Source organism: Echiichthys vipera, assembly GCF_963691815.1.
Source record: "Echiichthys vipera genome assembly, chromosome: 21".
In the NCBI taxonomy this organism is placed as follows: domain Eukaryota; kingdom Metazoa; phylum Chordata; class Actinopteri; order Perciformes; family Trachinidae; genus Echiichthys; species Echiichthys vipera.
The window spans coordinates 19,928,813-19,954,378 of record NC_139846.1 but is presented as its reverse complement, the minus strand read 5'-3'; the positions used below and the strand labels follow the sequence as shown (position 1 = coordinate 19,954,378).

Below are 25,566 nucleotides of genomic sequence, written 5' to 3'. Positions count from 1 at the left end.
TCATTTTTTGAGACTCGCATGGCAGCTCACCACTGGCCACAGTTAGCGGCTGCTTGGTGTTTTTGGGCGTTAAAGCCAGTCATGCTTACCGGATGTACAGTATAGAACTGTACTACTATCTCTGCTATCTGGCTTACGCTGCCTAAAACAATTGTGATTGGTTTGAAGAAATGCAGACAACCCAGATGGTTTGATTTCCCCTATCCCAGACGGATAGACAGTGTAGCCCGATCATACTCTTGGAGATCATCACAGTGAAAACAATAAATGACCTCCGGTCCTATTTCACAACCAGATGTAAAAACCTGGTACATATTGACTTGGGTTGGAAGATAAAATGGCTTTTGTAGCTCTTACCTGGATGAGCAGGATTTCTGTTGCTTCTCACATCTCTATTCATACATGACAGCGATGAAGGAGATCAATAAAATATCAAAGTGCTCGCGTGTGTGCTCTGAAGCTGCAGATTTGAGCGTTAACGGCCTCCGTTTATTCTCTAAGGAGAATAAAGTTGCTTCTGCTCATGACATATCCTACAGACTGTGTGCTTCTGGTCACGCGGAGCTTTGGTATCTCATCGCCCAGTGGGCCCTTTGACTTGGCAGAGGCTGTTGAGTGGGTGGTTTAGACCCTTCAGCAAAACAGGATTATCAAATATATATTACAGGCATTTCAAGCCAGTGTGAAAGCTTAGGCTCCTGTGTGTTGATTGCCTGTAATTTCATGCTTGATGTGAACATTCGTCTTTCACACTACAAAGGAACTAGGTACCTTTAGTGTATAAATGCAAGAATTAGTTAGGAGTCCTAGCCAATAACCCTACCCAACAGCTCTAATTTAGCCACTTTGGTAAACACACCAGACAGCCGTGTTTTAGTGTAAATGGGGCTTTAGGGGCTTTGATAAACAATATAGACTGATTTTAAAATGGTCTGGATAATGACCCTGTTGGCCGAGGGAGTCATTTGTCGCCAAATTGCTGCTTGTGTTGGGCTTTAGACCGTAATTAGGTCACAATGCAAATGCTTGTATTGTGAGGTTGGCCCATGAGGACTAGCACAGCTCCATCCTCAGTATTTAGAGTGTATTCATGTGTGTCAGAGTGACTCATGGAGCCCCTCTAGTGCTGTTGAGCTGCAAGGAAAGAGAGAGAGAACACCGGGGGCCCAGCTCATTCACAACCTTGCACTCTTATCAAAACATGTTTATTGCACTTTAATCTGCCCTCCGTTTATGCAGCATTCAGCTCCCTGGAATTGTTGCTGCTGTAGGCCTGAACAGGACTGTGGTGGAGGGAGGCAGGACACTTGGAGGGTGTCTGGACCTCAGGCTCACCCTCTAACCTTCCACACAACTACATAAACTCTTTCGACTTCATTTTCTTCCTCCAGCTATTTCCTACTTCACCGCCTCCCCCCTACGTCTGTCCACCTCCAGTTCCTCCCTCTTGTTGCCTCTCTGTTTTATTGATCATTAGCTGGTGTTGGGAAGAGAGAGGGGGTGTAATTAAGGAGCCAGACTGGTCTGTCAATTCTGCTCAGCGCTGCATGCAGTGCACCAGACCAAGCGATGGCCCTAATAGGGCTTCATACTGTAAACAACACGCACACCTGGACAGCAGCAGGCCCCGGGGAGAAACAGGAGAAAGCCACAGCTGACAAGTTAGCACTGATAAAGAAACAAGTTTACCAGATATGTAGTGTGTGTGTGTGTGTGTATGGAAGACTTAAAATGCCTCAATAAAATCCAAGTCAAAGAATATGCATTGATACATGTATTTCCTTTTCATGTATGTATTGACTGTGCCACGATTACAGGAAAAACATAGTTAAATGAGCAAAATGTAGCTTTTTGTATTAACTATTAATTTAATGGTTTTTCATTGTAACATGAAACGTATTCACATATTCGTTTTCATCAGGAGGTGTAACAGCTTCTCAGTTTTTGAGATGGAGATGCATTTTCGTGCGAAAATGAAAAACAATCAACTGTCCAACTATAGCGGGGGGGCACTTTACAACAGCATGGCTCCTTAGTCAAAGAGTCCGGGTGCTAAACTGGCCTGACTGCAGTCCAGACATGGCACCCATTTATGATGTTTCTACATCTACATAAATCTACATCAAGCAAGAATAGGTCTCCTCAGTTCCCAAACACCTACAGAGTGTTTTTAAAAGAATCCAATCCAACTGTTTCAATATGTGTTTCTGGCATCCAATTCTTAATAAGGATATCATTTTCGTAAACAATTAAAATTTCAGTTTCAACCTTTGAAATGTCTTCGTGCTGTTTTCAACTACATATGGGGCTTTAATGATTGGCAAATCATTGCATTTTTTCACAATTTACTCAGTATCGCACTTCTTTTGGAAATGGAAAAGCCAGAAACGTTTTACAAATGACCTGGGCCCCCGGTGCTCTCTCTCTCTTTCCTTGCAGCTCAACAACATGTATTGAGGCATTTCAAATCTTTCATATGTGTGTATGCATGTTTATTGGTTTGTGTTTGCTTCCTTCTGTGGGGGGGGGGATATTCCATCTCTGTCCCCGTGTTGGGCTGCCGCTGATCTGCGCTTTTAATCGATACAACTATCAAAGCATCTCTACCGCTGCCCTCTTGTTGACTCTGCGTGTCTCTTGTCTCTGCTCCAGAGAAAGTCAGTATGCTGTCAGCATTGATCGCTCCCTTCAAGTACATAAGCCCTGGGACCAGCAGCACAGAGGACGAGGACAGTTTAAGTAAGCTGCTATCTCTTTTTTCTTTCTGTCTGTCAGCACGCTGTGCTAACTCCCTCTAATATGGTGGCATGTCTAATATGGAAATGATCTCTCTGTCACCCACATTTAATAAATTAATTATTTGGGAAATGGGCTATTTGATTACGCACGGGTGTCAAGTTGTGTGTTAAAATCTGTAATATCTTATAAAAGTGTGCTATTGAATATTGTGGTAGTGTTTGGGATAAATAAGTCATTAGATAGGTACACGCCACCTGCATACACAATCATCTACAACCTGCCTCGCCAGTGAATGTCAGCCCTTGATCCTGGCCTCCCATCCTGCCATTAACATTCTTAGGGCAAGATCTGAACACCCTATTTTTGTTCATTTCCCATCAGAAATGCAATACTCCACCACTTCCCCGTAACTAGGTTTGAAGAGCGTATCACAGCTGTTCAGACTTTGCTCTCACAGAGGATAGAAGTGTGAAATAAAGCAGGCTACAGACATTTCATCCTTTCTTGGAATGTCTGCCACTCGATGTGATCCCCACCCCCATTACAAATAGGATTGATGCTTTGCATTGGCCACAGGGACCAATGTTTCCCACTTACGACACAGATTCAGAAGCAATTTGGAGGCAGATTATAGAATGATTTGGCAGATAACATCGCCATTTTTAGGGGATTTGTTTTTGTATTTTAAAACACTTAAATATGATGGAGCCCTGTGGTACAAAGTGGGCTAGGCTCGGGGATATGATTGTAGATTTGTTCATTACCATTTCATTGTGTATCAAGTGGCTCAATCTTGCCTTGGAGATTTTTCTTGATTCATTTTGTTCAGCAAGGATAAATGTGTCACTAATGATTTTTGCTGTCTTTACTGCAGGTACCAGCAGTGCCGAGGTAAAGGAAAACCGTAACATTGGTAACTTAGAGGATCGCTCCATAGGATCAGGAGAGTGCCAGTCACTCTTCTGCTCTGACCCTGCAAGAAGTGGCAGCTCTGGTCTGAAGAGGAAACGGCCGCTGGAGGAGGACAACAATGGGCACTTGTGCCAGCTCCGCCTGATCTATAAGAAACTGTCCTGGTCTGAAGCACCAAAAAATGCTTTGGTGCAGCTCAATGAGCTCCGGCCGGGCCTGCAGTACAGCATGGTGTCTCAGACGGGCCCAGTCCATGCTCCCGTCTTCTCCATTGCTGTGGAGGTGAACGGGCTGACATTTGAGGGTACGGGCCCCACAAAGAAGAAAGCCAAGATGAGGGCTGCCGAGCTGGCCCTCAAGTCCTTTGTCCAGTTCCCCAATGCCCCTCAGGCCCACCTGGCTATGGGAAACATCTCGAACCCTTCAGCTGACTTCACCTCAGATCAGGCAGATTTCCCTGACACACTCTTCAAGGAATTTGAGTCCTCGCCATGCTCAGATGGCCTCTCGCTCTGCAACTCAGCAGCAGAGAGCGAGCTACTATCGAGTGAGCTACTGAGACATGGACGCTTGCTTCGCCATACCTTGGACCTGATGATGCAGGCTCAGCAGAGGCTCGGTGGGATTGTTCCAGAACCAGAGGCCCCCAAGAGTCCCGTAGCATTGCTAAATGAGCTCCGGCCGGGCCTGCGCTATGCCTGCCTTTCGGAGCAAGCTGAAGGCAGACGGCTACGTAGCTTTGTGATGGCAGTGCGCGTGGACGGGCGGATATTTGAGGGCTGTGGTCGCAGCAAGAAGTTGGCCAAGACCCAGGCAGCCCAGTGTGCTCTTCAGGCCCTCTTCAACATCAGGACAGCCCCTCAGGGGAGGACAGGCCTCAAAGCCAGCAGGAAGAGCTGTCCTCATTTACCCCAGGTGAGAACAAACACATCCCCAGCGCCTGTTTTCTGCTAAGCGTCTTTGGCAGATACTCCACCTCCTACAGGGGCCTGTAATGACCAAAACAGCAGGCGTGCAGCAATAAGCCAAACACCTTCCAACGAGTAATTAAGGAGGAAAAGAGATAGGAGCTTAAAGGTGCAGGGATGGAAGGAGACATGGTGACAGTACTGATTAAAAATAATGTAAGCAAGCTGGCATTTACTTTGTGTCAAAAATTATTGCATATAGAGAAAATACAGATCACAATAACGTGGGTGTTTTTGGGTGTGTTCTTCAAAGCCTGGGTCTCGAGTAAACAATATCTGTTTGTTGGTCTATGTAAATAGAAAAGCATGTAAATGAAGCTAATTATTGTCCTCGTGCCTCTGACACAAGAGAAAACTGCATCGCCACCCAAATGGGTCTCTTTTTTCGAGTCGTATGTGTTTGTAGAGCTGTAATTGGGAGAATTTTTGTAATTTTGCAAGATCTCCTGTTTCCTCGTGTGTGGCATCACAGTGTCTACAAACATTAATTCAATCTGTTGCCCAGAGGAGATAGAAAAGCAAAAAGCAAATTGACAAACAAACCACTGAGCCCAATCCCATGCTCATTTACCCAAATATGTAAATAGCAATCAGAGCCAGGAAACTAGTTTTTGAGAAACTTGAGGAAATTGAAGAGCCTAAAGACATAGTGGCTGGATCGGCTGGCACTTGTTGACAGCCATTTAGAACTTCATTTCAGCTGAAGAATTTCATCTAAACTAAAACTGCCCTGGGTAGATAGTCACACTGATTCTAGTCGTTTACTATTGTTTGCATAGAGAAAAGCCTCATATCCAAGCTGTCCAACTCAATGGCATATCGGCAGCTGAAAGTGTAAATTTTCCCTCGACTGTCCTAATACAACACAAAACGATGTACAAAGCACCAAAAACAGCCCCTAAAGCACCAAAAAATTAAGCGTCCTTTCCCTAAAGTCTTTCCTTTGAGCCTCTGTTGACACACACACCACCATATTATGCTTCTGCGCATCCTGCAGGGTATGTGTCGTATTAACATTCTTTTCCAGCCTTGAAGAAATAAACTGGCGAGAGTGTCCTTCCCCAGAGCACGACATCAACCCGACAAACCTGCACGTTTGCCTGGGAGAAAGTTTTTCTTGTTCTCCCTGCTGCCACGGTGTCTAAAAGGATTTTAAGAGGATTTGCTGCACCCGTTTAGTTCCAGAAAGCACTCGCTTGTGGAATTTCTTGAAAGTCAGCCGTGCTGTCTGCCAGGCTCCAGAGGCCTTTCATTTCCATTGGTAAAGGACAAACGCGCACATGCAATATGTATGCATGCATGCCTGTAGCATGTGCAAATAGACATCTGACCAGGCATGTGTTTGCAGGAATGTTATATGCCTGAACTGTTGCGTAATGTTAATGCAAAACCCTCTAGCTTGCATACTCTAAACAGTATTTTAACGTGCAAGCTGATCTTCCTGCCAAGCACTGATTGCAGTGACTCCACTGCATATGTGGGCTGGTTGCCAGCTGCAGTCTGTGGGTATTGCAAATGTTATGGTGGGTAGCCAAATTATGTGTGCTATCTTACTCCGTTCTCTTTTCCCCAAATTCCCTCAGGCTGAACCTGTTGCAGGAAAAAGCTTTGTTGAGATGATGTTAAGGGCCCTACACAGTATAGCATCAACCCCTTTCCTGACTTTAGGATTATATGGTTCTATCTGTGGAAGAAGAACTGAAACAGTTTTTAATCTGCGGTTTTAATCTGCGTCCAAATTCATTGATTTTATCGCGGACCTCATGAATGACGTTGTAACAATTGCCAACTTAGTTTAATCATTGTTATCTTGTTTCAACATAATGTAAAGCTGATTTTTACCATTAGCTAGCATGCTAGACAGCTAGCTTGCTAATTTTATTTACATAGCTCATGTTATTTGTTAGCAAAAATTATTTTCATATTAAATAACTCAAAGTTACTGTTACTTACTAATTATTTAATTATATAATTATTCAAAACTTAAATACTTAACAAGATACAGTATTTCACAAAAATGAAAATATAGGATACAATTCTGAGAATATTTTAATTTAGTGCAGATATATTTTTTCTTTCTTTGTAAAAGATTCAGAAGCATGCCCTTTGGTATCCGTACCACTGCTGTCCTTCTAGATAAACTAAATGCAAGCCCAATTTTTAAGATGTGCTGCACTGGAAAATAGTCCTGACCCAGCTTAATCTGTCTAACAGCCTGAACCCATGTGCAGACCCTCTATTTATATTTACATGACACGTACAATTCCTCCTGGCAAAGGAGCCTATGGGTCCTCTTGATCATTCCCTATGGTGCTAGAAACTTATACACAACCTCTTTATTGATTGGTTAACTTTAATAAAGACCCGCTGGGTAAACCACAAGCTAACGGTTACCACAGGGTCGGACATAAAGCACAGGGTTAGGATAACACTGACCACCAAGAAGTGGGGAGGCAGAGTAGGAGAAAGGGATGCAACACCTGAGTAGATTGATGGAGACACTGAAAGTAAGTTTGAGAAGACAGGATATTGCATGGACTCAACAGAGTGGGACATAATGATGAGGAGCAGTGTTAGTCTTTCAAACTTAGGTTGAGCTGAACAGGAAGGCTGGCTCCAGAATTCAATCCCCCAATGAAATATTTAAACTCGCAGGAACTGCCTGGCGCTGTATTCTGCTTCACATACATACCAAGGAATAATACAGCAAGAGTGACAAGACAAGCATACCAGTGCACATCCACACATGCAGTATACTCTTTCCTGCCTGCAGTTATGTAGCCTACTTTCCTCCATCCCTCCTACGCTCATGTCTATGGAAATTGACTTTTAACAATCATACCAGAGATGAGGCATTGAGCCACTGTCTGCTTGACAATGAAGAGTTATTTATCTTCCAGCAATGTCTTTAATATTTTATTCTTTCTTTTAACCTTTATTTATCCAGGGAAATCAAATGAGAATGCATCCTGCAGAGATATCTTGCCGTAGACTGACTTCTCTCTACTTATTCATAGCTCAGTACAGCCACACTCATCTACATTAAGCGGCTCTCCGAGTGCTGTTAGGTGCCTTGCTCAACAGCACATCCTCAGTAGGAGTTCAGGGCAGGGAGATTCTCTGAGGGACTTGGGTTGGGGCGGGGGGCTTATATATATTACCAATCTGTGTTCCCAATTCTGTTGTGGTAACAAATGTAATCACTGCTTGGTTTCTGTTCACAGACAGCAACCATTTGCAAAATGTATTTGCCACACAGAGATGGTCATGGTGGTTGGCGTGTGCCACCAGAGACCTGGGTTCACATAAACATAAAAATATATTAAAAAAAACAATAATAATGCTGTAGTCACTAATATTATATTGTGAGATTCCAGTTTACCTTTGTTACAATCACAAACGGCCGAAGAATTACGACTAAAACGGGTTTTCTTGGTAGTGATGTTAGTTGAAGTTGCTCCGTTGGTTTAAAGGTAACGCTCTATCATTGTTGTTTTTGTCATGTTGTTTTCGGCGCCGTTGCATCCTGGTTTATTTAATTTCCGGGTCAATAGCCACTTCCGCAGAGTGGGGAGCAGGCGCAGACAATGTTTACAGACGTGCATAATCTGGGTACTGAAGGAGTTCTCTAGGTCTGTTAACCGGGGTATGAGAACTCCCATTTTACCCGGGGTATGGTGTTTACATGGTGTTTGAGAAACCGGGGTATGCTCTTAACCTGAATATAATCAGGTTTTTAAACTGCATGTAAACGCACTGTAAGGCACACATTAAAAATCTGCTTTGTTTTATATTACATTTAATCTCACTTACATAGAAGGAAATAGAAATATGAGGTATGACGAAAAAAGACTCCACCTACTCCCCCAACAAAAACATCCCCCTCCTCCTCCACTCCCTGACCTCAGGATTACATTTGCCTGTAAAACATAACTCTGAGTCTTTATTATTAATCAGTCAGTAGGAAGCTGTTCTTTAATCGGCCCCACAGCACTCTAGTTAGTGGAAAATGTCTTTACCCTATTAAAGCCTGCACAGTGAAGTGAGAAAGTGCCGGAGTAATCCTGACACCCATTTTACCAAGTGGAATGATTACCCCACTGTTCAGGCCTTGATTGGCCACTTAATCTCCCCTCGCCGTCACAATGAGGTGTGTCGTTGCCAAGTCAACTGACTCTGGGACATGTGTGCAGCAGCGGGAAGACGTAGAATCGGCAGGTCCACATGGTAGGACAGTACAGATGTCAGCGGTCAGGACGCTCTGCCACCTTGGATTTAGGTCCATTTGAATAGGGACATGTGAATGAATGAAAATGAGGGTTAATGGAGGAGAGGTTGAGGAGGAAAGCATGAAAGAGCTTTGTCTCGTGGTCCTTGCAAACACAAAAACCACACATTATTTTCAGTTTCCATCATATCAGCTGGAATCAAATGCCGCTGTAAATTGTCTTTTGTTTAATGTGGTTTAAAATGAATTGATTAACTTATCTCTAAATGTGAGTCAACACAGATAGAGAAGGATACAGACTGGTCAAGTGGAGTAATTTCCCTGCCTCCGCCTCGGCAAATTGAATATGATTTCAGAGACGTGAAGGTGACCCCTGTCAGCCGCTGAGTCTCTCGCAGATTGTTTTCTTTGTCTAATCTCTCCCACTTCTAATCTGTCTCAATATAAACAGCTGTGACAGGCTGATCATTAATTAATATTGCCACAACAAATTAGCGACAGCGATCGCCCAGCCTAACTCCCTGTCTAAGATAGGAATCCAGAGAGAGAGAGAGAGAGAGAGAGAGAGAGAGAGAGAGAAGAGAGAGAGAGAGAGAGAGAGAGAGAGAGAGAGAGAGAGAGAGAGAGAGAGAGAGAGAGAGAGAGAGAGAGAGAGAGAGAGAGAGAGAGAGAGAGAGAGAGAGAGAGAGAGAGAGAGAGAGAGAGAGAGAGAGAGAGAGAGAGAGAGAGAGAGAGAGGAGAGAGAGAGAGAGAGAGAAAGAGAGAGAGAGAGAGAGAGAGAGAGAGAGAGAGAGAGAGAGAGAGAACACATTAGAGAGGAGTTGATTAACAGCTTCAGAGACCTTGCAGATAGTGTTACCGCCTCAGCATGTGGACAGTGACGGCAACAGATAGACACAAAGTGACAACTACCACAGCAGACTGTACTCACAGGATCAGCTGTGATAATCACCATAAGTGGTAAAGTGCAAATAGGGATACACATCTGCATTCTTCAGTTTCTACTGATGCAGTCTAACTAAGTGCCTTGTGCAGTTGGTGTGTCTAGACTTGTGTTTTAGACAGTAAAAGGATACGTCGGGGTCCTTTTTTTGTTTTTATTCAGCATTTTTTATCAATGATGACATTGTACTTCTCACTGTGTCAATTGCTGAGAGCCTGCAAATGAATAATTACACAGATTTTAAACAGCTGAACTCATTTGGGAGAGAAAACAAAGGTGAACAGTAGAAACCTCATCGATAGGTTTTCGGACCTTGATGTACCATACTCACCGTAATCGTGCGCTCATACAGTTTTCTTGTGCAAAGAGGTTTGATGAACTTGTACATTTTTACTTTCACATTAGAATTTCACATTTGCCTTTTCTTAAACTGATATCAACATGCTCTGTAACAATTTAAAAAATATATACATGAAGTAATTTACTTTCCTTTTTAATCAGGTTAAGTTGTGACAGTTTTGATGATTGATTAGTAGTTGAGTAATTTTAAGAAAGTAAATACATTTTCAAGAAAACATACCAAACATTCCCTTCTTCCAGCTTATAGGAACTGTTGAGTCTTAGCCGTTCAAAAAGTAGTGTACGGTGTGTGTTTATTCCACTGCAAAAGATGACACAAGTGAAATAATGAACTTTTTGGTCAAAGGAACATTGTCAGCTTAAAAACCTGAAAGTCTAGAGACTTAAAGGCAATGAAAGGAGCTGAGAGGCAGAATGTGACATCATCAGGTGTGTGCGTGTGTGTGCGTGTGCGTGTGGTGCGTGCGTGTGCGCGCGTGTGTGTGACACCTATGAATGAGTATTGCACTTTAAATGCACACATGTAGGTTTATACACAACATAAAGTAAAAGCAACAGATGGTTTGGCTTGCAGTGAGCAGCAGATGGATAACAGTAAGCCATTACAAAAGCTAAAGACAACTCCTCTGGTAGTGTTCTCAAATACATGCAGGAAAGAAATGCACTTCTGATCAACTTCATCTCACTACATATTGGAGTCAAAGGTTTTTACAGAGGGAATTTTGGATCTCTCTTTTTATCACTCTGTAAATCAGCCATAAAAAAACTACTTCCGCCATGTTTTTAGGAATAAAGTGTCGTATAAATCAGGATTTGAATGATATATGAACAAACCTCTCCATAAAAACCTTCAGAATATAGACAGTATTAAAAGTGTAACATTTGCCGTTTACTGAAGTGCAGATTTCTGGGTCTGACTAGTAAAAGAAGACGTGTCACAGAAGCAAACTAGCCCAAAATCTAAAAATTGATCACTGCATAAACAACCAGCAGCCTTTGCAATGTCATGTTTCCAGAACTCAGAAATGACTTTGGTGAGTACAATATTATCAAAGCTTAAAAAGCATACATGTGTAAAAAAAAAAAATACCCTATTTGCAATAAACAAGAACAATGTCCTTAAGAACACGAGTAACCCTGACCTCTGACCTTTGTAAATGAGAGTGAGAAGCTTTTCCTTATGTGCATCCATAAAGAAGCTCATTACTAAAAGCCTGTGAATGTTCTCATTTGTCCAGGTCATCGTTATCCCCAAAGCAATTTCAGTCAAAAAGCAACTGGACTTGGTTATTTGTCTAGGAAGACGTTTCCCCTCTCATCCAAGAGGCTTCATCAGTTCATGCGCGTCTGACCAGGCTGGGACTAATGAAGCCCCCTGGATGAGAGGTGAAACGTCTTCCTAGACAAAACACCAAGTCCAGTTGCTTTTTGACTGAAATTGCTTTGGGGATATCTCATTACAATGCGTCACTTAGCGTACAATACTAGTGTTAACAGAAAGCCATTGTTTGCTTCAGGACTGTCAGCCTGGCCTTTTAGCAGCCACTTACCTCATCATGTGATCTTTAAAGAAGAAGCAGCATGGGAGGGTGAAGATTCGTGTGTGAAATTACCGAACAGTAATGATTCCCCATCTGAATGGGAGCACCCTGTACATAGAAAGGTTAGTATCATCCTCTGTCGGCCTAATATGTATGCAAAATATGACCTATGAAGCTGCAGGCTGTTGAATCTAATGCACCGCGTCAGCATGCAGCTTTGAGGGAAAATCCCTCAGCAGAGAAGAACTGAAATGGGGTTGGTCGGGTCAAGTCACCAAGCATATACAGTGAAATACCCCTGTAATCTATTCCAAAGGAGCGTGGCGGTCCTGTCGCACCTCTGCTCGCCCTACACTATCCGACAAAGTCTTCATTGTTTGTGACAGTCCTCCATTCCTCCCTCTCCCTCTGCCTCCCTCCTCTTTCCCCTCCACAGCCCCTAGCTGTGAGCCGGAGCATGGCTATAATCGTTTCTGAAGAACCTCTCACACTTCATTAAAAGCATAATCAAGTTCATTACAATTTCATAGGCGTTCAGGTACCAAATGGCTTCCGATAAATCACGACTATTGGTCCTGTGTGGCTGGCATGTGTAGGTTTATCTCTGGCTCTCAGGCAGGAGAGAGGGGAGGAGGGAGGAGGAGGAGAGGTCTGGATGTCTGGCCTTTAAATGACCTTCCAGCCTGGAGCAATGGACCATTCTGTCATACGCGCTGAACGGAGACGTGCACACGCTCAAATCGTAACGCATCACAGCCGGGAGATCCGATTGTTCATGAAGTCATAGGCGGTGACGTACAGTCAGCAGATCCACAGATGTGGTGCCAGAGTATTGTTTTAAAATAGCAACACGTATACTGCAACCCGGCACAACACATGATTTATCTTCAGCAATTTGGGAGATGAGTGCTCTCTTCCTATTAGGGAGAGGAAAGCTGTCAAAACAATATTTATACCTGGGGTATTAGAACTGACATTTTAGACACAAAGGAGAAAAAAAGATTAGGTTAACATTAAATTAAGCAGTAAATATGCTATCAAACTGCGTAATGTTGATTCTTTTAGCATTAGCTGACACTTAATGGCTGATATCACATTCATGCCAGCCCTCTTGGCAGTTTGGCTCTAATACGCTCTTAAAGGGCCTTTTCACCGCAGAAGGTTTCCCAGGGGACCAGTAACCAGGAACTCAGGAACTAAACCTATCACCTAGAGGAGCAAGCTGCTACATTTAGTTCCTTTACGATAGCTGTAAGTGACGAAAAAGTCCCTTCCGGTGACTAGTATATTCTGATGATACGCAAGGAGGCTAAAATACAGGAGAAGTCGCGGCGTCACATCATCGGAGTGCTCATGTGGACTCAAAATCTGGGCTTGTATTTGCAAAAACATCCAAAGCTGTTATCCGTAAGAATTGAGACACCTCGTTTCTAGCGGCCTCTTTGGCTGTGAGCTGTTACTGCACGCCAGCCTGTTCATTCAGAGCCTCCATCTTGTCACGTTCAGGGTCGCTATGCGTGTTGACTTTTTGATTTTGATTTATCTTTTGCTCTTTTGTAAACTTTATGGACACACATTCACCTCTCTACTTCCAGTCCGTCCACTATATGTTACCCTCTTAAATCCATACACACACACGTTCCCATTTTAGGCAATGTCGAATCAGTCGCCATTGTTTTAACTCATTTTTGATAAATAGTCAGTACGTTAACAGACAATTAACTTGATGAAAATCGTACAGATTAGGCTAAAAGTAGCTCCTATATGATTACGGAATAACTCTTGTTTTTGCAGTTATCCCGACTGAATTTTCCTTTAATAATGTCCTCCGTGTACATGCTGTTGTTGTTTGCACCTCTCACTGTCAGCCATGGTTACTGTCGTCTGATAATTGGAAGTTTTCTTACATGCAGGGCTTGACATTAACACCCGCCCACCCACCGCATGTGGGTGAATTTCAGCCGAGGCGGGTAACACAGTTGCTCCTACTCGCCACTTTGGCTGGTTGTATTTAATTGTAGTCTTCTCAAAGGTCATCTGAGTTATGACACTACAACTCCCATGAGCACTCGTGACGGACGACACTTCCGGGTTGGATGGACAAGAAAACTGTTAAGTTGAGAAACACAGCTACAACTAGAGAAGTAGATCCAGGCATGATTAGCAAATATCGGTATGTGGTGGAAAAAGAAACGAGTCTTCAACGACAAATGGAAGGCAGAGAGTGGCTCACGTGTGATGCCCTTAGGAAAACAAAGTACTGCACAGATTCTATTTTCTGACGTGTTGGGAAAAAGCAAAAGGGCTTTCACTTGTGATTTGCAATAAAACTTCAAATTTGAAACAGTAAAAGAACACAAAGTTTCAGTTACTCATCTAATATATGGGGAGAAATGATGATCATGATGGTCTAATGGTTAGAGATGCACCTGTACGTGATTGCTGCTTCGAAATCCTGTATACAGAGTAATTTCTAAGGCTTTCAATTCAGAATGTTTAAATGTTCTGTTTTATGCATTTGAATTGCATTAGACTTCAGTGTTTATTGATGTTACACATAAATGCTGTATTTAAACGGACAGTATTCATCTTGCCAGGTTTTTTTCAGTTATCTCTCTAATGAATTTTATATAGAGTATTTTTTCTTAATATAATATACAAATTTGTGGCTAGTGAGAATGCTGAGTGGCTAGTAACTTTTGGAAACCACTAGCCACAGTGGCTGGTGAGCAAAAAAGTTATTGTTAAGCCCTGCTTACATGGATACCTGCTAATTGAGCTTCCAGGCATGGGAGAGGCTGACGACTAGCTACACATTAGCCTGTATTAGTCTTTGTTTCATGTGAAATCATTTGATTTTAAACATATTATTTGAATACATATAACAACATACCTCCCACAGTGTTTCTATCAAGAAGTCAGTGACAGACCCAAGACGAACCAATCACAGTTTCATAAAACATGACATCGTCCATAGCAACGGGGCCTTTCTCTCAGCTCACGACTTCTCACAATTTCTAAGTAACTGTTGGTCTCAGTAGCTTTGTGACGAGGTTTTAAATAAATGAAGGATAAATGAATAACCATCAAACACTCAACAGATGTTTTCAGTCTCTTTCTCCACCTCTGCACGTCTTCTTTTCATTCATGAAACAAAGACATCACAGTAAATACAAAGGACCAACACGTCTCACTGTTGTTTCCCTGTGTGTGCAAATTACTTTTCAGAGGTAGCTGTTGTGTTTTAAATCTGTCACTGGTGTAAAGTGCCCAATTTTCAGGCGTCTGAAGATGAAGTGGAAACATAAACAGACACTTTGTTCGTCATTTAGTTCCAACATGGCGAGGCTGGACGCATCATGTTCTCGGGTTGTCTGTCCGTCCCATCCTTGTGAATGTGATATCTCAGGAACCCCTGGGGGGAATTTCTTCAAATTTGGCTCAAATGTCCACTTGGACTCAAGGATCAATGATTTTTCAGAGGTCAAAGGTCACTGTGACCTCTGAAAATGCATTTTTTTAGCCGTAACTCAAGACACCATTTAACACAAATGTCTCATAGGATAAAAACGAGGAAGTGATGACATTTTATATCCAAAAGGTCAAAGGTCAACTTCACTGTGACCACAACAATCATTTATACAATATCCAAGAATGTAAAACTCTCTCTTTCTTTTAATTTATTCATACAGATAATCTATTATCATATTTTCATTAACACATACAGTATATCTTTTTTTAAATTAATCAGCTTTTCTTCTGATCATACATTAGTTAATCTAGCTTTTGCAGTTGGTCCATAAATATGGTGTTGATATTTCAAGGCTTCCTGAATTTATTACAGGCGTCAGCTGCTTCTCGTTGATTTAGGTTTTCACAAAATTATAATCAGCCGTGAGACCATTTAATATATCCCCAAAACAAAAAGTCCAAAGTATCAGTCCTGTTCTGCTACACAGACACACATCCCCTGCTAGCAATTGTCCCTCTCCACCTACTCACATGCCTGGCTGATCACCTGGACCCTCTGGGCCTCCCAAACCTCTGTAGATGTTCTCCCGAGGGTTTCCTCCCCTCGCTTCCAGAGCTCAGGCAACATGACTTGTGTTGATATGCTCCGCTTGGCTGTGAGATGGAATATGAGCCACACTGTTGTTCTTTTTTACGGCTGTTATGTTAAAATAGTCAACCTTAACATCAGTATTGTATTACCTGTATCGATTCGAACTAGTCACATCTGACAAAAACATCATCCGCTCTGATATTGCACAACATTTTATCAGCAATACAGGAAGCAATCCCAGTATGCACCGAGGTGGCATGCATAGGAAAGGAACGATCTTTTAAAAGAACCTGGTTACCTGGCAACTGCAACAGCCAAAGAAATAATCGGGGCCATAACCCCCTGGAAATCAGTGAATTGTCATTTTTACACTTTGGTTTTGAATTTTTGGTTTTGTAGTTTCATCAGAAGCAGGCTAGCTGTCTCCCCCTGTTTGCAGTCTTAATGCTAAGCTAAGCTAACTAGCTGCTAGTGTAGCCTCATTTTTAGCGTACAGGCATGAGAGTATTGGTTTTCTCATCTCACTTCTTTAAACCCAGGAAACAACGCAATAGGCAGAATGATTCCTTTGACAAAACGCCAAAATGCCTTCCCGGTTTGTTTCTTGCTGCGTGTCACTTTCCATGTCACAAACACGCTGGAAAACAGGGTGAGCAAACAGTAGGAAGCAGCACGAACGCTAATGAAAATGTATGTTGGTAATTCTCTGTACACACTGTATTTCATAATTTCCCATTAAGAAGAGAAAATTTGAGAGAAAAATTCATCGCATCGCACTGGAAAAAGGGGAAAACATTACAGCCAATTGGAATGAAGGGGATAGTTAGCGTTCCCACTAAAGACAAAAGCCAGATCAGTGGGTGTAAGTGGGGTTTTTGTCCAGTGGGCAAAGGGACTTTAACATTTTTCACAAAACGTTAACCTTTTCCTTCAAAGATATGAAGACTGAGCCTTTGCACTACTGTTCTGATTGTCTCCACTTTATCCATACATTTACATACCTGCAAAATAAAGCCATGAAAAAGTCTCATATGAGCATAATTAGTACAATAATGAGAATTAATGTAACAACAGTCGTACATTTTTGTCTAGAATAAATTACCCCCCAAAAAAGGAAAGGCAAAACATATGTTACCTCTGTCCCGCTCTCTGGGACTGTACTGTGCCTCCCTCGAGGGAAACAAAATAGGAGGAATAAGGTGTATGTGTGGGAGAGAGTGTGTTTGGAGGCTGAGGAGGAGGGGTGGGAACCAAGCGAGCAGGGGGAGGGATGAGAGGCAGGCTATGGGGGGAGCGAGGGAGGAGAGGATGGATGGAGTGCAGTGGGGGGAAAGAGAGGAAAACCTCAGCGGAACAAAAGACCTTCAGGATTAATTAGGCGTCAGATTGGTTGCGGGGCACGGTGGGGAGAGAGAGAGGGATGGAGAGATATAGAGGGGAAAGAGAGCGAGAGTTTAGCATTCTGGGAAGACCTCATGTCCTCAGCCCTCATATTTCAACCTGCCTGCCCATGAGTATACAACAGCCAGCTAGTTAAGGCCCGCGCTGTGCCTGGAACCACTGTCCATTGGGTTATGGATGGAGCTCCCTCTACATCTTCATGTATTTTTATGTTATCCCACTGGGCAATAAGAGGGAACACAGAGGTCATATATGGAACGCATAATGTTTACATGATGGTTTTTGCCCCGTGTTAGGGTTCTCCCTGCATATTTTGTAAATGTGATAAGGTGTGCATTCACATGTGTGTAAAATTGCAGGGAAATAGGTGCAATATTTCATTGTATTCACTCGGTATAGCAGCGTTTCTCCGTGCCCGAGTTCCCCCTTTTTCAGTAGCAAATTAGACGAGTATGAATGCACAAAAATGATGCAGCTGAACTCTTACTGAACTTCTTACTTTCTCTGCTCTTATCAGCTGATTTTTTTTTTTTTTTGTTAACAATATCTCCCAGAACAGCTGAATTGCCGGATCGGGTCACAGGCATCACCTCTAAATTTGAGAGGCGGACCTGAGGCTGCCTGTTAATACCGTCTCCGTTGTCATTGTCACAGAGGGATGTTTCTGGGGCGACCTTTGATGGCACTTCTTCCCCTCCAATACAGGAAGTGCTGAACTCTGCATACAAATGACAGGGCAAGGTTGCCATGAGTCATAATATCTTTGCCCAGCGCCGTCTCCTTGCAAAGCACTTAACAGATCCAATAAGAGTCATTCTGGAGGCTAGAGCAAATCATGCCCTTAGAACATTTGTACCAATAATTCACACTCACAGAGGTGGCTGCTACGTATAGCTTCAAGATATCTCGACCGCGTGAACTTTAGAACAATGTCTTCTGGGTAGATGGGCTATTAACCATTGGATCGGTTTCACAGAGCGAGTGATAAAGCTTTGACAGACTGTGTTACGTAGGGGGGAAAAAAATCAACGGCTCACACCATGAATAGTTATCGTATGCTTAAGTCAGAGGCTGAAAGGAGAAGTTTTCAGTCCTGGTGACTTTTAAGTTTTTAGACTAAGAAAAGTTTGACCCAGCTCGCTGCACTCATCCATCACATTGGATAAAAAAGATGAATTACTAATAACTCTGTCAGAATTGTAGGGCCCAACAACATTTCTGTCTGTTGCTGCTTTGTTCCTGTTGTGGAAGTCACAGATACGTCGGAAAAACCAACTGTCGCACTGTCTTGATAACATCATTGGAGATCACACAGCTCGGTAAATTTTACTGCCTTCTCTCTTGCTGTGACTTAATTGCAATAAACAGATAAAAAAGTAGTCCATGATAAATACATCATGATGATGATTTGTACTTGGGTCCGTCTGCAAAGCGACAAGTAAACAGCTTTTTAAAAGGTTTGTTTTCTAAACGTAGTTCAAATTGAGCATTGTAGCTGCTCCATCATCACGATCAACCTCCTCACTTACTGAACTCCAAGAAAGCGTCTTTTTCATCCCGTCTCCGGGTGCCCGCAGACGGATACAATAATTTGTTCCTCCATTTCTGTTTCAACAATGGCAGGACATCAGAAGAAGCGCTGATAGGCTACTGCGTCAGAGTATCACACAAATTTATCGCTAGAGTTGAAATATGTCAACGTCATTTGCGTCATTTGTGCCGCGGTACCTTGTTCTGACGAAGCAAACATTAAACTCACATGGCTGACCAGCTGTTTATGCTGTTGGCTTCTCTTGGTCTCTTGGCTTTTTTTTTTGTTTGTAACATTTCAAAGGTTCGCTTTAAATTTGTTCAACAGTTGAATGAAAACACAGCTACAGTTGCATAAACTCTAACTGCCACTGCAGAATGCACTTGCTCTGACTTACATATACATTTCTGCTTGCTTTAGCACCTGTTTGTATGGCGGCTGGTACATGACAAATCCCTTCCCGCTGCCCTGTTTCCTGTAACAGGGCCTGCATTTCACTCTCCTAGCACCGTTCCTGCTGATGGAGAGATGGAATACCACAGTCGCATATGCGTTGATAAGGAGAGTTTTATGCACCAAAGGCATAACATCCAACTTAAAACATGCCAGCAGTGTCTGACGTGGGAGGGTTTCTTCACTTGTTACCTGACACTTTTTAGTATATCCAGTACTGCTCCTTTAACATGCAACACAGAGGTATTCAACATAGGATATGACAGTGAAGGTAAAAGATACACATATTTTTTGAATAAATGTAGAGAGAGAAAAGACAAATAATAAGAATGAGGGATTAGTTACACTGTGAAAACCGTGTAGCTTCAATTTGGGTGATTTTCAATAAATCTGGTGCACAAAGTATTTATGGGTTTAGACAATTTTCTATTTTTTAGAATTTTAATCCTTAACATTTCAGCACTGGTTGATTTGGCAATCATGGTAACAGCAAGTGAAGTTTAAAACTACAGCTAGCTAAAGCCTCTACTTTTTCAGACAGAGAAGATGTGGTGTATCTGCTTCCAGTGTTGTTTTAATACAGAAGTCAGTCAATAATCTGCTAATAATAACCACTGAGGCTGCTGCTGCTGCTTCTTCTGTTACTCCCTGCAATGGCCTATTCATAACTGATCCACATGCAGAAAATGACAGTGTTTTGTTTCGTAGCCCTTCTACATTGTTTTTCCTGTGACTACTTCAAAACAAAAGACATGTTGAATGCTTTTAATGTGTAATAGCAGATGCAATGTTAGGTTAGCATTGATAGCTGTGATATCAATGAGATCAAACTACATACAGCAATGCAAGGTAGACGATTTTAATTAAACACGTGAAATCAAAAATAGTATCTGAATAGTGTGAATTGCATCAAAACCTAGTTTGATTCCACAAAAGGAATCATTTTACTTCAACTAAATTAACCATTTACCAATCTATCAAATGCAGCGTCACAACTGAAAACAGACATTTTGGAGATTCGTGGTTTTCACCGGACCTGAACCAATGACCTGCCCAGTAAACAGGAATCATATTGGCAGACGTGTTCTCGTCCCTTCACGTCGATTATTATCGTCCCATGTCAGTCTTTATCTCCACCGCTTTTTCCCATAACCAGATAGCGCTCCTAAATGCATGTGCTCTCGTTCCTAGACTGTGCTGTCACCAATAAACTAGTGTATGCGCAACACACTTTCTTTCTCCCCTTTCTCCCACTTGCTTTCTCTTTGCTCCTTTTTTCTACAACAGCCCTTATGTCAAGCATCTTCACCTCTGAACCACTTCATAGAGACACATTTACAGCCGTGGCTTGTTTAGATGTGGCAGCTACTTCACACAAGCAGCCGGCCACTCCAGCCGAGCTGACATTCAGTGCTTTCTCTCAGTACTGTTATTAAAGCGGTTTAAGGAGATGCGTCCGCCGATTGTGGAGGTGGAGAGACGATGATCTCCCACCTAATTTGTGTCTAATTTGTGTCGGTTTCTTTTTATGATCACTCCTCACTTCGGTCTCTCACATGGCAGCAGCATGCGGGCAAAATAAAACAGCAATAAAGAAAGCCACTACTTCAGTCTCCTGTACAATGCTTCTTACCTTGACATGCATCCATTAGAGAAACTGTCTGACACATCAAACTGTAGCCTGTAGGCAGTAGTTGTCGCACTTGACTCAGCACCTGCTCTCAAGTGGAACTTACAGTAAAGAGTCCATGAATGCCAATGTAATGACTTTAGTCTACTGGTAGGTGCTAATGCACCTCTAAACCATGAATTTTGCAGTGTTTACACTTCTGGATTTTTAGAGGGCTTCGGCACGAATGACATCTTACATTAATCTGCATATTGGTGACATCATCAAGCAATTTATTATCAGCTTAGTGGTTGTCAGTTGCAGTTCTCTCTCTTGGATGTAGCTTGTCAGGCACTAGCAGCTCCATTAGTCCGCTTAAACAAACATAAACAAACATTATGTGTTAGTTGTGTTGTTGTATTACTTATTGCCAGTGTTGGACAGCTATTTGGAAAGTGTAGTGAGCTAAGCTAACAGTTACTCTACATTAAATGAAGCTCTACTACACTAAAGCTAATGTTAGTCCCCAAAGAAATGTAGCAAACCAAGCTACAGCAACATGGCTAAGGTAGTTTAATACATCTAAGCTATATTTTATGCATCAATGTACACAATCACACACATCTGTGCGTGGTGGTGGTGGTGTCACTGATCCTCAGTTGTTTAATTTCAGGCTGCAGCAGAAAGATCCGCTGTGCTTGAGCAGCTTGTGTGGACACCACCACACTCTTTGATCATTAAAGGAGCTAAGCTACTGAGAAGCGATTTGATTCAGAAAAAAGGGACGCCACTGTAGTTCAGCTACTGCCTAACACTGTTTATCACTCATACAAAGTTGGATGGAGCACTGTGACGCCATCAGCACTGGCTGCTGATGTTGGCTACTTTAATTTGTAATGAATAATGAATGATGTTTGAAATCAAAGCGGTTTAAGCTACACTTGACTGGCAAAACTATAATTTGCCCCAACTCTATCAGACTTCAGATTATTGGCGTACTTCTCAAACAGACTTAAAAGACCATCATGCATGCCCATACACACACAATAGGTATAGACCTTCAGTGTTCTTTGCCTTTCTGTTTCTACTCAGTTCGATATTGACTCTCCTTTCAGTCTATTGTCATGCCTCTCCTGCTCTCTCGGCTGGCTTGCTGCAGGAGCTTATGAAGTACGTGTATGCACTTGAAAGGTTTCGGTGGAAAGAAAAGGTGACAAAAGAGAGCATGTGCATTTGTAATAGTCTATCTGGCGTTCTGCTTACGCTGCAAACGCCAGGTGATGGATTTTTAGTAAATGTTAAAAGAGCAGGGGCCACAGACTGATTTCTCCGGCACGCTCAAAAGCCTTTCTCACGCAGCTATTTGCATACATTTCATCCGCTGGCTGTGAAGTGCATATTATATTGTGTGTGTGTGTGTGTGTGTGTGTGTGTGTGTGTGTGTGTGTGTGTGTGTGTGTGTGTGTGTGTGTGTGTGTGTGTGTGTGTGTGTGTGTGTGTGTGTGTGTGTGTGTGTGTGTGTGTGTGTGTGTGTGTGTGGGTGTGTGTGGGTGTGTGTGGTTGTGGGTGTGTGTGGGTGTGGGTGGGTGTGTGTGTGTGTGTGTGTGTGTGTCTGTTGGCGGTGAGAGGGATCATGCACTGTTTAAGCCTCTCCTGTCAGGGGATGTTTGTTAAAGGCACATTCATCAGTGTAGAAACAAGCAGTGCTATTTTCTCCAAAGGGCAGGTGTAAACCTCCAGCTACTGTCTGCAGGATGAACATGTTGTTGGGAGACACATCACATCTCCAAAATGACATCTGAACTGCTCTATTTTGAGTTTGACATCCATCAGTAGCTTCTGGACAGTTTTCCACAGGTTTGCTTTTCAATGCAGGATTAAGCTTTGCTGATGTTACACACCTTGCAAGACTTACCTAGGGACTGTCTCCAAAGTGCATTTACAATGGCCAAATTAACTTTTCAGATCATTGTCAACATCTTTCACATTTTTTCATCAAAACAACTTTGTTTTCATGTAAACCTCCTTTCATCAGATGCACACTAACATACCCATAATGACTGTTATCACTCCAGTGAATGGGTGTGGTTATCAGCCTCATAGATATGTGTTACAAGGGGCGTGCTACACCTGCTAGCACGTTCAGAATGCAGCCTCTTATAACATGGTAACAGTCACAATTGGCTTGGTCAAGACCCCTTGGTGTCACCACTGCATGCTCTGGGAATCTGTTGCAAATTCAAACACAACTAACGTTACTTGGTTAGGTTTAGAAAACAAAACTACTTGGATAAGTTTAAGAAAAGATGGTCTGGTTCTAAATGTTCATTACGTAACTTGCTTTTGTGGGGTTAGTAATGAACGTTACGTAAGAAAGGTAACTAAAGTAGCCTATGACGTAACTTCAGAAAAGTAAACGTTAACCTTTGGTTTCACACGAGACGCGAGAACAAGTCTTGTGTTCGTTTTGACTCATCCACCTCTTCAGTCTTTAAACTATGCCCTACCATGTTACTCTTCGTACCGCGTCATCGGACAGCGCCAAGGTCGATGAACATGGAATATTGACATGATGAAAGTGTGATTCAACTTACCAAATAGAAGATAACGTCCTACTGAGCCACCTAGGAGGTAGAGCAGGGCCATACTGCCTTTTTTCACATTTTTTAGTCATAGACGCTTCAGACCAACTGTACGCTCATTTGGGCATCCTCCAATTTTCTATACAACCTCTAAGAAAATCATAAAATATGACCAAATGCTGTGGATTGTATGGTTACAAACATACAATTAGTTTTACAGTAAAAAGCTAATTCTAATTTTTTTTCTGATGCCAGAATATCTGGTTAAATAGCCAAGTGCATTAAAAGCTTTTTCATCCTTTAGGGAAATGTACCAAACTATTTATAGCTTTCAAGCTACATGCTAAATGGGTGTATTTCTCACATGTTAGCAATTGTGATCGTGGTGCATTCAGAAGGGTGGAGAATTGTGTAACCTGCCTTCAGTAATTGCATACTTTATGTAAGTGGCAATCATTTTCAGAAGACCTGATGTAATACATGAAGGCAGGCGTGACAATGGCCGTGATGGCCAATCAGAAGCAGGCTGAGTGGGGCAGCCCAAGGCATGAATAGATAGGAACAAGAAGTACACAGGTTTTAGGTTTTTCTTGCTCAACTATGTTAAAAATCTGAGGCAGGATTGACTAGAAACAGCAAAGGGATGAACAGAATTTAAATCTCAATAAGAATGAATACAACCTTAACTAAGATCATGCCTCCAGAAACACAAACACACTCCAAAGGGCCATTAGCTCCACACAAAGTTAGCTACCTGTCGCAACCCACTTCATTATTTTCACCACTCTCCCTCATGTCATCGAGGCGCCCCAAACCAACACAACATTGACATTTCCCCATGATCCCTTGTTGACTGTTCGAAATTCAAAAAGAGAACCCAGAGCTATGAATCAAAATGTCAGCCGTGGCGCTGTGGTGGAACTGTATCAATATCTGATGATGTATGGCTGGCTGTAGGGCCTTTTGGCCACAGCAGCACCCACTGACATGACACAGAGTCTGGTCCCTTCTTAGTCATCAGCAGAGGCAAGGCCGCTGGACAAATGACTCCTTCAGAAGCAAATGGACTCTCCGCAGTGCAAAAACATCTAGCTGAAAAAGTCAAACACTCTGGTTCTCAGTCATAAAAACTATTATTTTTCTTGAAACACATAATAATAAGTCAGCCAGGAGGTTTTAAGATACTGTAATTACTTTTTTGCACTGTTCATTTACTCTTTAAGTATGAGGTAAACTTTGCTGAGGTTGTTCTGATACATTGTGTAACTGTGTAGAATAGTGATGTATAGTAATGTTGGCACCACTAACCTGGGCGTGATGTTTTCGTTCTGGTATTAGCAGCACATTGTACCCTTGACAGTACATTATGTTACAGGCATTTCTTGACAAGGAGACAGAAAAGCATCTGAGAGCACCAGTGTTTCCCCTCGTCTGCGTCTCTAATCTCCGCACTGAGAGGAAAGAGGTGCTTGGCAACAGACGTTCCCGGGCCCCGTTCAAAGGAAGGCAGCAGGGTTTGAAGTCTCGCTGATTGCCAGGGTCGAGCCCGCCAAAAGAGCCACAGCGGTATCTTCAAGAGCAGCAGAGATGGAGGCGCGGCGGCTGCGTCTGGGTGGAGGCCGACACAATCGCCCACCCTTTGGAGGGAGCCATCGCGGGGCTTCAGAGGAGCCATTTGAATGGCTCGGCTCTTTCAAGGCATGAAAGGCGATGCCAGATCCCTCCGTCCTCCCAAATGTTTTAAAGGCGTCGCTGCAGCCTCTCCACATGTCGAAACAGCAAACACCGTTTGGTTGGTATTTCTGTGGCTCTGCTCTGACCGGATAATATTAGACATTCAAGAAAGGAATTATCTGCTGGGAGATAGAGAAAAGAGTAGGACTGATAAATCTGTGAGCGCACACTCATCAGGCCTATATGTGACTTTTATTAAAAACTCTTTTTCTCTTATGATAGAAGTCGGTCTCCAGCTGACCACAGCTAGTGAATATTATTTGTTCTGATTATTATTTTATTACATGTAAGTTTATGACTATGAACCCTACTGTTGTAGTATGAGGTGCTGCATTTACTGAATCTAAACCATGGAATAAAACCTTCATCACCCCCCTTTAAGGAGCTGCTGCTCGTGCCCAGCTCACAGTGAAGAGTTCAGTTTTCCATTAAATGCTAATGCTGATTCATACAAAGAGAACTGAAGCAAACACACCAGCCCAGACAGGCCCATTAGGTCAAA

At 42.6% G+C, this 25,566-nt stretch overlaps 1 protein-coding gene across 1 annotated transcript in view; it reads left to right on the top strand.

The window, feature by feature from the left end:
- The window catches only part of adarb2 (adenosine deaminase RNA specific B2 (inactive)), a gene marked incomplete at both ends in the record, with an annotated part of 193,498 nt that overhangs the window by 118,666 nt on the left and 49,266 nt on the right, over nucleotides 1-25,566 (top strand). Inside the window, 2 exons of the mRNA XM_083936513.1 lie at nucleotides 2,653-2,739; nucleotides 3,614-4,566. Coding sequence (XP_083792639.1) covers nucleotides 2,653-2,739; nucleotides 3,614-4,566 — 1,040 coding nt within the window. The remainder of the gene's footprint in view (nucleotides 1-2,652; nucleotides 2,740-3,613; nucleotides 4,567-25,566) is intronic.